This window comes from Ahaetulla prasina, chromosome 7 (genome assembly GCF_028640845.1).
Source record: "Ahaetulla prasina isolate Xishuangbanna chromosome 7, ASM2864084v1, whole genome shotgun sequence".
Classification (NCBI taxonomy): Eukaryota; Metazoa; Chordata; class Lepidosauria; order Squamata; family Colubridae; genus Ahaetulla; species Ahaetulla prasina.
The window spans coordinates 62,712,481-62,729,045 of NC_080545.1; the positions used below are offsets into that span (position 1 = coordinate 62,712,481).

The following is a 16,565-nucleotide window of genomic DNA, read 5'->3' on the forward strand; positions in this document are numbered from 1 at the left end:
AGCAAGAAAGTTAAAGGAGTGGTGTCCCATTTTACAATCTCTTTTTCATAGTTGTTAAGTGAATCCTTGCAGTTGATAAGTGAATCATGAGGTTGTTAAGTGAAACTGGCTTCCCCCATTGCCTTTGCTTATCAGAAGCCAGCTGGTAAGGTTACAAATGGTGATTACATGTGGACTGGACAGTGCAGCTGTCATAAATATATGCCAGTTGGCAAGTGCCCAAATTTTAATCATGTGGCCCTGGAGGTGCTGCAACGGTGTGAAAAATGGTTATAAGTTGTTGTTTTTTCAGTGCCGTTGTAACTTCAAACCGTCATTGAGTGAATGGTTGTAAGTCATGGACTACTGTAGTGCTTACCATGACAGCTTGTGGAGCATGTAGCTCAGTGGGAGATGAATTGCAGAATTCCCATGCCCAGGTTATATTTTTAGCTGCTCTTAGAGTGAACCCAATTTTTTAAACATTCAATAGCTCCAGTAGTAAATGCCCTCTACATCTTAGGAAGTTTAGTAAATTTTCTCAGGTCTACAATTTAAGCATTGCCTCTGTCTCTTCAAACTTTTCATAGGGTAGAAAAGTTTAGATGGACATTTATTGTGAAACAGTACATTGCAAAGTGTTATGAAGGGGAAGAGTGGGAGGAGGAGTATGAAATATGCAACCCATGCAGATTTGCAATTAGGTTAAGAATGCTAGAGACTGATGTAGAAGTTCTAAATGTATCCCTGAGAGAGCAACTCATTTAATTTTGTTTTTACATTGAAATGTAGAGGTTGCTTTTAATAGCTAAGGTAGTTCATTTAACTATTTTTAATCAAATAGTTTCCTCTGAGTAACATTTGATTGCTGGAAACTTTGCTTATATGTTTCTTAACAACAGAACAATTTACCATCAGCGCTTTCCTGTTTTTTTGTTTAAATTGTTCAGTCTATTCTGTAGCGTTTGAAATTTTTATTAGCTTCTCCCTACATTTGCATTTAGAAACCAGTAGGGTATGGCTAAGTAATGCCACTTCCCTGAAGTTGCATTTAAGACCCCAAAGATTTGACTGAAGCAATGCAGCTGCCTGATTAGGGTTGCTAATCATCAGGCGGTGTAAACTTTTAATGTAAATAAATAAATGATAGAAACTAGGGAAGAAAGCACACGTTAGATGCCCACATATTGAATCCTTCACGTAAGGCATGATGGGCAACCTCCAGGTATGTTTTTGCCACTCCCAGATTCCCCCTAAAATGCATCGCTAATATAGCAGCACAACAGCCATTTATGACTGTGGTTTTTTCCCCTTCACTCTCTGACAGCTAAAATGGTGGGAAAAAATTGTTTTGAAGAAACAATTCTTCAAAGAAGAATTGAAGAACATTTTTTTCCTTTGGAAGATATAGCATATCTGTTTTCTATACATCTCCCCAAATCCACCCCTAAGGGGTCTTGAAGATTAAAAATAATGGCACACATGTGCATTTCCATAGACCGTGTGAGCCCCAGAGTAAAAAAAAAATTGTTGTCCCTGGTTTAGAGGATTATAGCATACTCTTTGTAAGCTGCTAGAATTAAATAAATAAGACTAAGTTCTATGTTTATGTGGAAAATTGGCTTCCTGATTCTGACGTATCTATGTCCTAGCTTGAAAAAACTTGTACAGTTAGTCCTTGAGTTGACTTTGGACTATAGTTGAGGCCAAACTTTATGTTGCTAAGTGAGACATTGGTTAAGTGACTTTTGCCTCATTTTACGGCATTTCTTGCCACGCTTGTTAAGCGAATCACTGCAATTGTTAACTTAGTAACACAGTTGTTAAAAGAATCTGGCTTCCCCATTGACTTTGCTTGTCAGAAGGTTGCAAAAGGTGATCACGTGACCCGGGACATTGCAACTGTCATAAATATAAGTCAGTTGCCAAGCGTCTGAATTTTTGTCATATGACAATGGGGATGCTGCAATGGTTATAAGTCACTTTTTTCAGTGCTGGTGTAACTTTGAACGGTCCCTAAATGAACTGTTGTAACTCAAGGACTACCTGTACTGTCTTCTCCTTTTCTTTTCAGCAATTTCTTCCCAGCCTCCTTGAATACATTGAGCACTGTATCTGCAGCGATGATGCTGTGATCCAGCAAGTGGCCTTAGCAGTTCTCTCTAGACTTATCCTAAAGAAAGCAGAACCTCCCTCTATTGGATCAATGGCATATGAGAAGTATCCTCTTGTTTTTGCAGAATCAGCGAAAGGGTATGTATGTCTTAACCTTATCTGGAATTATACAAATGATGTTCCTCAGAACTTGTTAAGTAAGCTTAGATAGTCTAGCAAATGATTTTTAACACCCAGATAAAGATTCTTCAACTCCCATTTTGGTTTAGTTGTTCTGCAGTTACTACATTTAAAACAGGAAGGACTTTAATTGAATCATCATCTTGCTGCAGTTCTGTCAGTACTAAAATTCATTTCTATTAACCCAATTTGAAGTGGAAGACCTCTATTGCCAGGCCTGTTCGAAGCCAGTGATAAAGAATTAATCTGGCCCTTTAATTATTTAAACACTATTGATTGTGTTGATGCATTGATCTTTAGTGTTGAGTCAATGTCATAATTTCATTTTTAAAATGCCTTATTTAGCAACCACATTTGCGAAGGGCACCAGTTGGGATCAGTTGAGGTGATTGCAAGTGAAACCGCAACTGGACTCATTGTCTTACTTCAGCTTTCCTTTGCTTTACAGATTTGCAAAGGTTGTAAATGCAAGGAGTGGTCATAAAGTCGCTTTTTTAAAATCTTAACTGTGAATGGTTGTTAAACAAGTCAATTGCTATCTAGGACCACCTGTATGAGTAATTAATTCATTTAGAATATTTCTCAGGTTGTGTTGCTACTTTCTAGTTCAGGGGTCTCCAACCTTGGTAACTTGGCTGGAATTCTGGGAGTTGAAGTCCACAAGTCTTACAGTTGCCAAGGTTGGAGACCCTTTTTCTAGTTCAGATATCACCCTTTAAGAATCAGAGTGCAAGTTCATGTCTGATTCAATCCCATAATGAAAGGAGAACTGTGCAAATTAACTTTCTGTTGAAACCCAAATCAGTTGTTGGTTTTTAGATTTTTTAAAACCCTGCCTTTATTATTTTGTATAAATAACTCAAGGCAGCAAACATAGCTAACACTCCTTCCTCCTTCCATTTTCCCCACAACAAAAACTCTTGAGGTGAGGTGAGTTGATTGACCCAAAGTCACCTAGCCAGCTTTCATCCCAATGGTGAAACTAAAACCCACAATTTCCTGGTTTCTAGCCTGGTGCTTTAACTACTAGACTAAACTGGTCTGTTCATACTTAATAAGCATATTGGCTTGGTTCATTTTTAACTATTACTTAGTTAAATGAGTTTGTATATCACACTAAATAAAAGAAGAAACAGTGATCTATGAACCAGATCAATTTTTTTATAATAAAGAAAAATAACAAGAATTAAAAGTTCCAAAAGTGTAGGAAACTAATCTGTTCTTTTGTGTTAATATAATGTATGTATGTATGTATGTGACAGATCTTTGTTGGACAAGTAGCTAGTGCATAGGTGGAAAACATAATCTCTAAAATCTGATAACTTTGAAATAACATAGTGCAAACAATTTCATGTAACTGTTAGAGTATCCATTCATTTTATTTTAGACTGAGTAGAAGATATTTGAGAAGTAAGAAGATGGAAAAAAAAGAAGAGAAGACTGTGCTTGATCATATTCTGTCTTGCATCAGATTCCCCACAAGCAGAAACACAGCTGATATTTCACAATCCTGGGCAGCCCTTGTAGTTCTTCCACATATAAGGCAACTATAAAATACTATAAATTGGCTTATTTTTTATTTCTTTCCACATACTGTAGTACATGTATTATAACTGACGTGTAGATCTTGGGACTCAATCTTCTGCTTTCTAGACCAACATCAACCAGAATTAGAAAGTTAGAAATAGTGAAATAACCCAAATACTTTGCTGGTTAAATGACTATTTAGAAAGCCAACAGTTGATAGTCAAGATCATTTGCAGTATTATCAATGATACCTGAGCGCATTTCCTGGATTTATTACTGATGTCTTGTTTCCTCTATTATTACTCAGAAGCTGTTTGCAGTCATGTTAACAATTGTTGTGTTAACAAATTAGCAAATTTAATAGAAAAGAGAAACTTGGGTTTCTTTCTTTTTTTCAAATACCGTATATACTCGAATATAAGCCGATCCGAGTATAAGCCGAGGTCCCCAATTTTACCCCAAAAACTGGGGTAAACTGGGGACTCGAGTATAAGCCGAGGGTGGGAAATGAGGCACCTACCGGTTGGGGAAACCCTCCCTCCCTCAGCTGAGAAGGCTGGCGGCTCCCCCGCCCCGCCCTCTCACTGCACCGGCAGGGCTTCCGTCCGGTAAAATGTGAAAAAAAGAAAAAAAAAAAAACTCGAGTATAAGCCGTATATACTCGAGTATAAGCCGAGGGGCTTAAAAAACAAACAAACTCGAGTATAAGCCGTATAGACCCGAGTATAAGCCGAGGGGACGTTTTTCAGCACAAAAAATGTGCTGAAAAACTCGGCTTATACTCGAGTATATACGGTATGTTATTTCCAAAGACCCACTAATTTTGCAAGATAGACATCTTAATTTGGAGTTGCTTGTAAAGAGAACTAGGTATATCTGACATTAATCTGCTACTGTTTGTTTTTCTTACAGCTTTGAAAGTACAGCTAAACATAAAGTTACAATTCTCAGTTCAAATTGGCCAAAGCAAAGTACAAATTTTCTCTCTCCTTAATTAGAATTCACTACTTCTATTTCTTTTTTTCATGATTTGGGATACATTGGAGGGTAAAATAAAATCACGATTCAAGGGTGAAATTCAGAAACTAATTCTTAGCCTTCAGTAAAATTATAACTTATGATTGCATTTACATGTTTGACAGGCCACTTGTGAAAGAAAAAGTTACACCAGTGTTTACAAGGTTCTCTGAGAGTCTCTTTGCTGCCCTTGACAAAGAACAGTTCTGCAAAGGTTAGCTCTTTAGATTAACCTGTTCTTTCTTTGTAAGCATCAAGTAAAAATAAATATGATCTATACTCTTCCCTGACTCTTCTGCCTCCCTCCGCCCACTTTGTAGAAATGTGGTTAATTTTGACTGCTGCTGGATTGACACTCCCTTATTTGTCCAGATTTTTTTTAAAAACTGCCTTTCCAGCATGATCCCTGGAGGTAACTGCGGTTGCCAACATTTTTCTTGGCACAAATTCGCCCTTACTGAATTTAATTTTTCTGGTTTTTTAATTTTAAAAAAATGAATGGATAGCCAGATTGCTCAAGAGTAATCACTAACCTCAAGTACAGCCTGCATTTCCAACTGTGCATTTTGGTCCTGCATGAATCCCAGAATCGTTCTTAGAAAAACATTTGGGGGCTGCAGCCCAATGCTTTATTTGCCTTCTAATAGATGGATAATTTGTGATCAGCCTCAAATTGATGATAGTCATTTTTGAAGTACTCATAAAATGGTCTCAAAATTCCAAATGTGCCTCTTGGCCATAAAAAGTTTGGCAATTCTCTTTTAAAACATTTTTATTTGTTTGATTGGCCTAATCTGTTGTTTTAATGCTTTAGTTTGCTTTTAATACAGTATTAATCAGTTGAGATAAATAACAGTACAGGGACAAGATTATATAGGAAAAAGCTTTGTTCTTATAGCTACTTATTTCTGTTGCTTGGTACCCTGAACTTCTAATACAGATTGCATTATTACACTAAGGTTGTTTAAGTGCATTATTGTTTTGTGGAAGATGCATACTAGAAAGACACATCTACATCACTGATGTGCAGATGTTTGCATGAAATACACTGAAAGAGAAAGAAATCTTTCCTAATCTGGTACTTATTCTCTGTATATGATCAGCTTCAGCTTTTCTTATTCAAACCAGTATCCAGATCTTTGATAATCATACTTACTTGGTTCATATCTAAGCAATATGTTAGATTTTTACTGTGCATTTAATTTACCTTATGAAATTTAGTTAATATTTTTTTCACATTTATCCATCTTGTCTATAAGTTTGTATAAAATATACATATTTTAGAGGTGGTGTGCATGTTTTGTAAGAAATAGTAATGATATTTTATTTTTATAACAAAGTATTTCGGAATTGGGCGTATGGACTAAAACACAATTTGTTTTTCATTTTCTCAGGAAACTTGTTTGTGGCTTGTCAAGCTGTGAGTACGCTTCTTAGTTTAGTGGAATCCTTGGAAATTTTAGATACATTACCAGTGGAATGCATAAAGACTTTATTGATGTATGTATAATAGGAAAACATTTCCCTGTGAAATAGCAACTCTAGCTGAAGTTAGCCTATTTTATTCTGTATTGTTACCCAAAACTAGGTTGAAGTTTCTGGGACAAGGAAATATATATATTGATTAGAAATGAAAGGTAATCCTCGGGATATGACAACACTTGGGCTGGGATTATTGCTGCTAAGTGATGAAGTCATAAAGCACTATGTCATGTGGCTGCATCGCTTAGTGATGGCAATCCTGGACAGTCCCAGTTGCTGTGATAACCCCAAGATGTGTGAGTCATTAAGTGGGAAGAGGTGGAAGTCCAAGGTAATGGGCACGGGGATGCTACATGGGGTTGAAGAGGCCAGGGAGAGGCATAGGAGGACTGATGCAGGCTGCATGTGAGTCATAGGAAGCTGGGGGAGAACCTGTGAAGTCTTGCATGAGCCAGGGGATGGTGCAACCAAGAAAAAAAGTGGGAGGGAATTAGAAGAGTGACTTGTGGCCTTTCCTGCTGGTTTTCCTATTCAGTTTTCTTGTGGGAAATTGGGAAGGTTGCAAATAGCATTCATGTGACCATGGCTCCCTGCAGCTGCCATTGCAATCATAATTGCAACGATGGTTATGGAGATGCTGCATTGGCTGGATTTTTTTCGAAAATCCTCTAACTTTGAATGGTTGCTGAAAAAAATGGGCATAAGTGAAGGACTACTTCTACTGTGTTTAATATTTACATGTTTATTGCTGGACCTAGAGTTTAAGATCTGTTGAAGCTCCTTTTTTACATGGAATGTGTAAAAGACACAATTGGTATTTATTCCATGTTATACAGCAGAGATGGGACTTTTTCTTTCCCTGTAAAAATTCCCCAAGGTTAATAATCGCAGACAGTTTTTCAGACTACTGGGAAAAAAATACTTCATGGTAGAGATTCCAATTATTGTAAAAAGTCCTTAGAAATATAGCTGTGCTGGGAAAAGTAGAAAATTGCATCTATGTATTTAAAGGGTTCAGTTCCCATAGGCTTGAAGTTTTAGGTAAAAATGACATGGAGCAAAATTCAGGAGGCTTATATTGAATCCCGTAATGGGATTCATGCAGCTTCCTGCTGCATGAGCTTTATTTTAATTTTGTCATCAATTGTGCTTAGGTTTGATTGTCATTGCCAACTTACCTGTCACTGATGGGCATATTAATGAGGGAGTAATCAGCATCATTAGCAACAGATGAAACAATTGTTCTGTAAGACATGGATTTTTTATTGGTTATTGATAACCTGAGAACCAGTGTGGTAAAATGATATAAGACTAAGATGCAAATGATAAAGTGCAGTTTTACCCTGGCATAAACTTAATAGATGGCATTAAAGGAAGTATGTTGTGCTTTCATTTAAATTTGCAATATGAGAGATAAAACATCATAACTGTGTAGAGGTATTGTAAGGATTAAGATTAAGTAATGCAGGATAAGAACTTAAATATCTGAAAGCAGACAATAGAACTGCTGTATTTGCTTATTGCTACTAGTTGGATTAAATTTATCCTCCATCTTCTTGGAGGCTATCATACTCAACTGCTCTTTGAAGAACAAGATTCTGTGCTTAGAGGTGCTAGAGCCAACTTGACATCTCGTTTGGTCCCTTCCATTAAAACTAGCCAGTTAATGTCCATGTACCTTTTCTTGTTTTCCTTTTTCTTCCCTATCCCCAGCTCTGTTGTTGTTAATCATTAAGTCATGACCAACTCTTCACAATATCATGGATCATAACACGCCAGGCCACCCTGTCTTCCATTTTCTCTCTGAGTTGGCCCAAATTCATGTTCACTGCCCAAATGACACTGTCTAACCATCCTTCTGTACCACATCACTAAGAATGAAAGATTATTTTTATAGAAAGCCTGGGATTGAGTTAAGACAATAACGAAGTCAAATAAAGTAAAACTCATGTTTTTAAAATATATCTTGATTACTGTTTTCTTTTTCCTTAGGACATTTCCCTCAGAACCATCTGCCTTACTGTTGGCTGATCTTTATTTTACAAGATTAGCATTGTGTGGTTATCATGAACACTTGTCTAAAGAGACCCTGATGGAATTATTTTCTAAATTGCAATTCAATATTTCTTCCAGTGTACCTAAAGTAAGGTGATCTCCAACTGATTTTTTTTTTTTTGCTTTTCCACTCTTCTTTCCTGCTTCACAAAGAGTCACTGCTGCATATGCAATCAGCAGTCTGTGGCATCTAATGTGTTCTCACCCTCATGTCAATTAGTGTTACATACATAATACTTTGTGTTGAATCCCCTCTGGCACCACCCGGATGAACAAGAATGGTCTCTGGCAATGACTCAAAAGAAATAAATCAGGACACAGAACAAACATTGGAGGATATTTAAATTTCTATAATCACATTTATGGATCTTAAGGATAGCTATTTGTAAGAAAATCAGTTTGAGGGATGAATAGAAGATGAGATTGTAGAACATGAATTCCTATTAAAATATTCCATCCATTTTACCTTAAACATAAATTATCGGCTTGATATTTTCTCCAAGAAGTCAGAATTTGTAATTGTACTACTTTTTTACATGATACTAATATATTGCAATTTTTTTAAAATATAGAAATGGATATTCATTTTTTTTACTTCCTTATATTGACTTCCACTTTCTTTTCTTTTGTCTACATCTGATCTAACAGATTTTGATATAAATTAAATCATTAGTTATTAAATCATACATCACTTGTTGGCAAAAAAATCCACCCTATTTAAGTATGATAGGTAACAGGAAAGAAATACATATGTTGTATTTGGAATACACTATTCCTATTTAAGTAATTTGAAGTTTAAAAAATTCCTAACTTTAGTGATATTGGCTAAAGCTCATGGAAGATGAAGCGAAAAATATTTGGAGACATAGGTTATCTATTGCTGGCTTACGTATTATTAAATGAATTAATGAAGCATGATATCTTTGGAACAGGTGCGACTGCTAACCATACGGATTTTAAGTCGTTTTGATGACTTGCTTTCAACAGGAACTCAGGTAATGTTTCAAATTGTAATTTAGTGCAACAAAATTACAGCATTCTTGCGAAAAGAGGCTTCTCCACTGTTTCTAAAACTGCTAAAATTGCAGTGATAGATAAACCATAGTATAGGTCTAGTAGTGTTCTCTAACTTATATTTCTGAAAAATGGTATGCCATTATTTTTGGTGCATTTAGAGCTTGCACTTGGTGAAGGTTTGATTCTTGCAAAATATTTTATATATTAGTAGAATTTTTTTTTTCATTTAAACCAGTGGTGAAATTCAGTCGGCTCTATCTGGATCGCGTGTTCCAGTAGTGATGGCGGGAAACTCTGCCCACCCACCCAGACATTATCACGTCCCGTTTTTGATCCTCTGCACATGCACAGAAGGCTCTGCACATGTGTGGAGGAGGCGCGTGAGAGTGTAGTGCACTTGTGCGCGCTCACATTTCCGAATCAGTAGCAAAGATAAGTGAATACCACCCCTGATTTAAACCAATAATGAATTGCTAGGAAGATTTCTGATTTAAGTTTAGGGTGATGCAGAGGTGGGCTGGTTGTTGGAACTGGTTGTTGGAAGAAATCTTTTCCCACTTTACAGGGCTAATCCTGCAAGGGAGGCTAGAAGGAAACATTCTGGTATGCCTGTATTTCTAGCCTAATCCTTATCTTAATTCCCCTGCTGCTTTAAGTGTTTTCAGAAACTACCTCTGGGTTAAGCTTGTTACATTGTAAGCCTTATGCCCAGATTTTCTGTCTGTAGACTGAGCTTGTCCGGAGTGCCTGCCCCCCCCAGTTTTTTGTGGTACTTTTATTCCTGGGGCGTGACTTTCTTAAAGATTGTTAAAGGGTTGTTTTAAGCTTTTTGGAGTATACTTCCAACAGGGCTGGAACAGTTATTTACAGAAGGGTTGGCATAGCCATAGAAGAAATGGCTGAGAGGCAGGATGCAAGCTTTGCATTCTGTCTGATTGTTCTACTGCCTTTCTGAGGGCATGTGATCTTTCTTTAAATCTGGATAATTCCCTAAGGATATCTTGTGGGGTGAGTTGAGACCAGCTGGTATCTTTAAGTGGTGCAAATGGATCTAATGATTGCATCTCCTGGGTGGGAAACTGTGCTTTGTCAGTTCACTGAGCAGAGGAGTCTCTTGTCTAGGGGGATTCTTCAGTCAGCCAGGCCATGCTTGTCCCAAAGGTGCTTTTTTTCAAGATGCAACTGGACTTTCTTGGTTTCCAGAAAGTCCAGTTGCCTCTTGAAAAAGCACCTTTGGGACAGGAGTCTCTTGCATTGCTTCAGAGTGGGCAAGGCACATGATTGCTCACTGATAATAAGTGGATCCTCCTTCCAATTTGTTTTAGTTTTCTCTCATGATAATATGGCATAGTAACATGGCACCCATTGTAGAAAGTAAGCACCCACCCCTCTCCTAGAAGAATGAAATATTTTGAGAAATATTAAGAAGGAAGAATATATTTCCTTGAATGAGAAATGGAGAAACATGTTTTCTTACAGGGAGAAAGCAGCCCCCACCTTCCTTAATAGCCCACAGAAGATGTCAGCACTTAAGAGATAAAGAGATAGATAGCTATAGTCATAGGCAAAAATTCCCTGAGGTCTGAACAAAGGCAGAATGGGATTAGCCCTCACTCAAGATGTTAATTTGTTAATTTGGCTCTTTAGCTTGGCATTTTGTAGCCCAAATATGCCCATCCACTTTACGGAGATCTTAAATGACCTGTCTGTGAAAGAGTTTCACTTTATGAGCAAGAGTAACTTTGCTGCTGATAGTTATCCTTGTATTTTAACTATTTTACTTCCTCAATGTGCTCTGGCAACCTGCCTGATTTGTAACTCTGGGTTGCAGGTATTGCTGAGGAAAAGGAAGGTATTCAAATAGAATGGTTTAGTTTTCCATGATGGCTGTGACTCATTGATCGTCAGTGTGTATTCCCCCATTTCTAATCTAATGACTGGTATTTAGGGCACCTTTTTTTAAACAAAGTAGCTTTTTGTAAAGGTAATCCTTGATTTACAACAGTTCATTTAGTGACTATTCAAAGTTACAATGGCACTGAAAAAGGTGACTTATGACCATTTTTCACACTTAGGAGCATGAGAGGGCGAGGTGAAGCGCCCCTCAAGGTAAGTGACTTTGAGTTGGCTGTGCCCACCCACCCAGTTATTAGGGCAGAGAACTGGTTGTTAAAAAATTTGCGGCCCACCACTGGGGTGATGTGTTTTTTTCTGGTTGAAAACAATATTTGATGTTATTCATATCCATGCACTAAATTTCTTTTCTCCAAATGTTTTTTGACATAGTGGATTATCAGCTGATTTCTAGCAACGATTAGGAACCTTTCTGCTAAATAAGTTATAAATGCATTTGGCTTTGAAGAAACTTTCTCATGCGTTTTTTTTTCTTTTTTGCTAAGGATGTGGGGTTATTTGGTATGTTGCTTCAAGCTGAACTTGTGCCAGCAAATATCAATGATTATCGTGAGAAGCTGCTCTACCTGAGTAAGCTGAGACATGATTTGGTGTGCTCCATGATCCCTGAGGGAGCTTTGCAGGAGGTAAAAGTGTCATTTGTGAAAAGACTTAGCATAATTACATTTTCCTACCAGCAGATCGTGCACTTTTTGTATATTATAATAGCTTTAATAACATGATGAGAAACTTCACCAGACTAGTGGTGAAGATCCAGGATTTCCATGGAATATAGAAATCATAGCCATCTTTATTTTTATTTTCTGATCAGATAAATTTGTGATTATGTGGAGATATCAGCTAATGATTAATTTATGTTAGCAATTAGGTTTCAAGCCAAGAGCAATTATTCTGTTGTTTTTAAGGCAAAGACATTTATCTTTTTTTAATTATAGTAGTTTATCTTGCTGGTAAAACTGAAGTACTATTTTTATTTTCTTAACCAAATGACTGTCAAATTGGTCAGATGTTTGCAGGAGGGCACGCAGTATTATATAGACTACTAGGCCGAAGTGGGATTCAGTGCATTTTCCTTTTGTATCACACACCAGATTTATATGGAGCACTTGGTGGTATTGTGGCTTCACTTACTGTACTAGCTGGAAAGAAACATCCTTTGTGATGAAAGAAAGAGCCATTAATCACAGTCCATAACCATTTAGTATAACGATTTAGTATGAGCTGCCATGTCATCCTAAATTTGATTAAGAATTAACTTTTAAGAAAACAGCTGTTGATACCAGAGTGGCTACTTGTGTAACTAATAAAGGAGGATATAATATATGTAGTCCAAGATTTCAGGAAAAGTCCACTATTATTCTAATTCTTAGTAGAATTTAAGGAAATTCACAAAATTAACGCATTGGATACTAATATACTTTTTTTAAAAAAAAATTTGCATTTATATCCCGCCCTTCTCCGAAGACTCAGGGCGGCTTACACTGTGTTAAGCAATCCATTTGTATATTATATACAAAGTCAACTTATTGCCCCCAACAATCTGGGTCCTCATTTTACCTACCTTATAAAGGATGGAAGGCTGAGTCAACCTTGGGCCTGGTGGGACTTGAACCTGCAATAATTGCAAGCAGCTGCTGTTAATAACAGGCTGCATTAGCCTGTTGAGCCACCAGAGGCCCTGTATATACTGATGTAAATACTGATGGTATTTAAGAAGAATATCTTTGTAGGCCAGTGATCTTGTTAAATATGTAACAGTGGTGATTTTGAAAGAGGCAATTAAACATTTTAGCGTGTTATTCTAGGTGCCTCTTCGGTATTTACTGGGAATGCTTTATATCAACTTTAGTCCACTGTGGGAACCTGTGATTGAGCTTATAAGGTAAGTCTGTTTTTTTCAAGAAAAAGAGCAAATTGGGTATTGTGCTTAAGGATTCGGATTCAGGTCAGCCCTAAGCCATGGGAGCTCACTGGGTGATGTGGGATCAGTCCTTCTAAGCCCAACCTTTGTTGTGGGAATTGTTGTAGGAAAGAATGTAGTGTATGTCACTTTGAATTTCTGAAAGAAAAGCAAAGATAGTTCTAAAGTTATGTAGTTCTAAATAAGGACAAAAATCAATTGCATCATATACTTGTAAATTATGTAGGGTGGAGAGTTACTGTATTTTTCGGAGTATAAGACGCACCAGAGTATAAAACGCATCTTAGTTTTTGGGGAGGAAAATAAGAAAAAAGCTGATTGGCAGGTGGATCTGCCTCCCGGAATACTCCCAATTGTTCCCAGACGTGAATTTTAGCAACAGATTCCTTGGTTGTGAGCTTTGTGCCTTGCTTTTTTGGTTTTTTTTCTGCCTCTGAAAATCTCCGAAACAGTTTCAGAAAAAAAGCCCCTGAAGCTCTGTTTGGGGGCTTTTCTGAAGCTCTGTTTGGGGCTTCGTTTCTGAAGCTTCGTTTCTAATGCTTTTTTCGGCCTCTGAAATCTCCATTTGAGAAGCTGGGCGGGGATACATTCGGAGTATAAGACACAACCAGATTTTCACTCTCTTTTTTGGGGGGAAAAAGATGCATTTTATACTCCGAAAAATACAGTAGTTTAATGTGCTAATGAAGTAAATGTCTTATTTGTGGTGAGACTTTTGAATGTGTCATTCTCTTGAAGGAGGGGATAATTAACATTGTTCAGCCTATGAGAAATATGACTTCTTTATTGTCAGCTTACTATTTTCTGGCATCTGGTAGGTTCTTTTTAAATGTAATAGATGATTTATATAATATGAATCATATGATTCATATGATATGAATGGACAGTGTGTAATGCCTGAGTTAACTTGAAATCCTAGCTTTCACATTCATCATGAAGATACTATTGCAGAATTGCATTCCTCGTTACTTTGGTTTTTTTGCCGCATCTATACACTGCAGTTCTACCTGTCTTGTCCACGAAAACTGTTTCGTTTCATAAATGAATTCAGTCCTATAGAATTATGCTGGTTCCACCCATATACATTAGAATGTGACCTCAAAGTCTTTTGTTCAACTTGGGGAGAAAATGAATGATGCTAAACATTTGTGGGAAGGAAATTTACTTAATGAGCAGGTGTTTGAGAAGTGAAGGAGTGCAGTTTCATGTTTGCGGCAGTGCCATTTAAGGACTCCTTGCACAATCAAAGAGTAGAGAACCAAGATCCTCATCCGTCTCTGTAATTGAGTTTCTGGGTGGAATGGCTCTCCTTTCACGCTCCCATATGACGAACATCGAGCAGGCTGAATCCAGGGAGCTTTTCCATGAGTGGAGATGAGGAAAGAGCTGAAATCCCAATTGCACAAGACGTTTGCATAAGTCTTAAAATGAGTTCTTGACCTGTGTTTGTGCTGTGAGTAATAAGTACCGTATCTCTCAGAAGTAGCTGGCCGAACTGCTAGAATGTCTTTCACTGACATTGCTCACTAAATGATTTCCCCATTCTGTTCTTATCCCTGCATATCTGTGTTAAATCACTCTAAGAAGGAATTTAGAGTGTATATGTATGCATGCATGTATGTATATGTATATACCCTTAAATCAAACTGATTAGGCAAATTAGACAAATTAATTTATGAAGGATTCTACTACTGAACTCTCCAGTTTAGTTGAAAATCTACTCTTCTCTAGTGTGTATTTAAGATACAATGACCAAATTAAGGACAAAACTGAAAAGGGGCAAATTTGAAAGAATTCCATAGGGATAATTCAAGAGCAAAACCAAGAAAATAAATACTTTATTTAAGTGTTTATTTTCTTGGTTTTGCTCTTAAATTTGCTCTTAAATTTATTTAAAGTGTAGCTTTCTGAAATAAAGAACTGCCCTTTCTGATAAAGAACATGTGGTCACTGAAATTTAAGCACATGCTGAGGAATGATCACAAATAAAAAGAAAAAAAATGAGTTCACCATGCAAAAGAAAACTAAACAAACAGAAACTTTTCAAAGAGAAAAAAATTAAAAAATCCCAATATGGTGGCTTTTTTCCTTCTCTTTGTGACTTAATGAAGCACCATTTCCTGAATATTTCAGCACCATCATTCTCGTGTTAAATTACTTGCAGTTTTGGAACAAATCAGATTATGGAATGATATGAGCAAGTTAAGATATATTTATCAGATTTCTTATGCTTCTGTTTTTCAAACATACAGCAAAATGATTTTGGATTGATATAATAGGAATAAAGCCTCATAAATTAAGAAAAGAACATTACAAAATAGTTTATTTTTTGTGAAGAAAAGAAGACATGCCTATGATAGTTAATAGTTGATTTATTCAGTTCCTTTTAAAAAAAATAAATCCCTTTTTTAATTAGGTCCCATGCAGATGAAATGGAAAACAAACTATTCTGGAAAGTTTATTATGAGCATTTGGAAAAAGCTGTATCCTATGCTGGTAAGACATTGTCATATAAAAGACTCAATAAGGATGGAGACAAGGCTAAAGCTGCTTGTTAACTGAGCAAATAATGTTTGACTTTCTATTCTCTGGGAATTTTCTCCCCTACCCTCTCTGTCTGTCTCAGGTTCCAATGGCAAAACAGGCATGCTTGCAGTGATCTGGAATTGTTGCTTGTAGTTTTATTTTTTCTTTTCTGTCTCAGAGAACACAAAACAATTATTTTTTATTGATAGGAGGCCTCAATTTCTGGAAGTACCCAACTTCTGGGCCTGCTGCAGAACCCCAGTGATTAAACAGTATTCACTAAAGTGAATTCTCTTAAATGTTAAGTTTTAAAAAATTCTTTATTAACCAGGATTATAAATAGATTTTCTGTAAATTTGCAATCATAGGTTAGCTGGCACGACTAAAAAAATGTTTATTTTGTTTTTAATGTTCATTTTGGTGATTTTTCCATAGAAAAAGAGCTACGTAATGAGCTAAAAGAAGAACCAAAAACTGTTACGGATGTTGGAAGTGAAGAAATCTATCAACATCATGTCAGAGCTGTGTATGATGAGCAATTGAAATGTCAGACATGCTGTTACGAGAGAATGGATCATACAAATTTTAGGTTTCTACTTTGGAAAGCAATGTCAAGATTTGCATACAGGGTGGAATCCAGGTCAAGAGAACTTTCTCCACTTCTACTAAGATTTATTAAGTAAGTGAGGATTTTTATGGAAGAAATACTTTATATACATGTTTCACAAACACTGCTGGAATTACTTGGTTACTCTTAAAGAAACATAAGCAGTTTTTCAACTAAATCATATGATAGAATATCATATTATATCATATTATGACTTATCAATAA

At 36.6% G+C, this 16,565-nt stretch overlaps 1 protein-coding gene across 1 annotated transcript in view; it reads left to right on the top strand.

Annotated features, from left to right (window-relative positions):
• Positions 1-16,565, top strand: part of UTP20 (UTP20 small subunit processome component) — a 91,055-nt gene that overhangs the window by 24,416 nt on the left and 50,074 nt on the right. The window contains exons 12-21 of the mRNA XM_058189561.1: positions 2,054-2,232; positions 3,662-3,817; positions 4,944-5,032; positions 6,213-6,318; positions 8,293-8,443; positions 9,288-9,350; positions 11,772-11,912; positions 13,092-13,168; positions 15,624-15,703; positions 16,169-16,412. Of these exons, the coding sequence (XP_058045544.1) occupies positions 2,054-2,232; positions 3,662-3,817; positions 4,944-5,032; positions 6,213-6,318; positions 8,293-8,443; positions 9,288-9,350; positions 11,772-11,912; positions 13,092-13,168; positions 15,624-15,703; positions 16,169-16,412 (1,286 nt within the window). The remainder of the gene's footprint in view (positions 1-2,053; positions 2,233-3,661; positions 3,818-4,943; positions 5,033-6,212; positions 6,319-8,292; positions 8,444-9,287; positions 9,351-11,771; positions 11,913-13,091; positions 13,169-15,623; positions 15,704-16,168; positions 16,413-16,565) is intronic.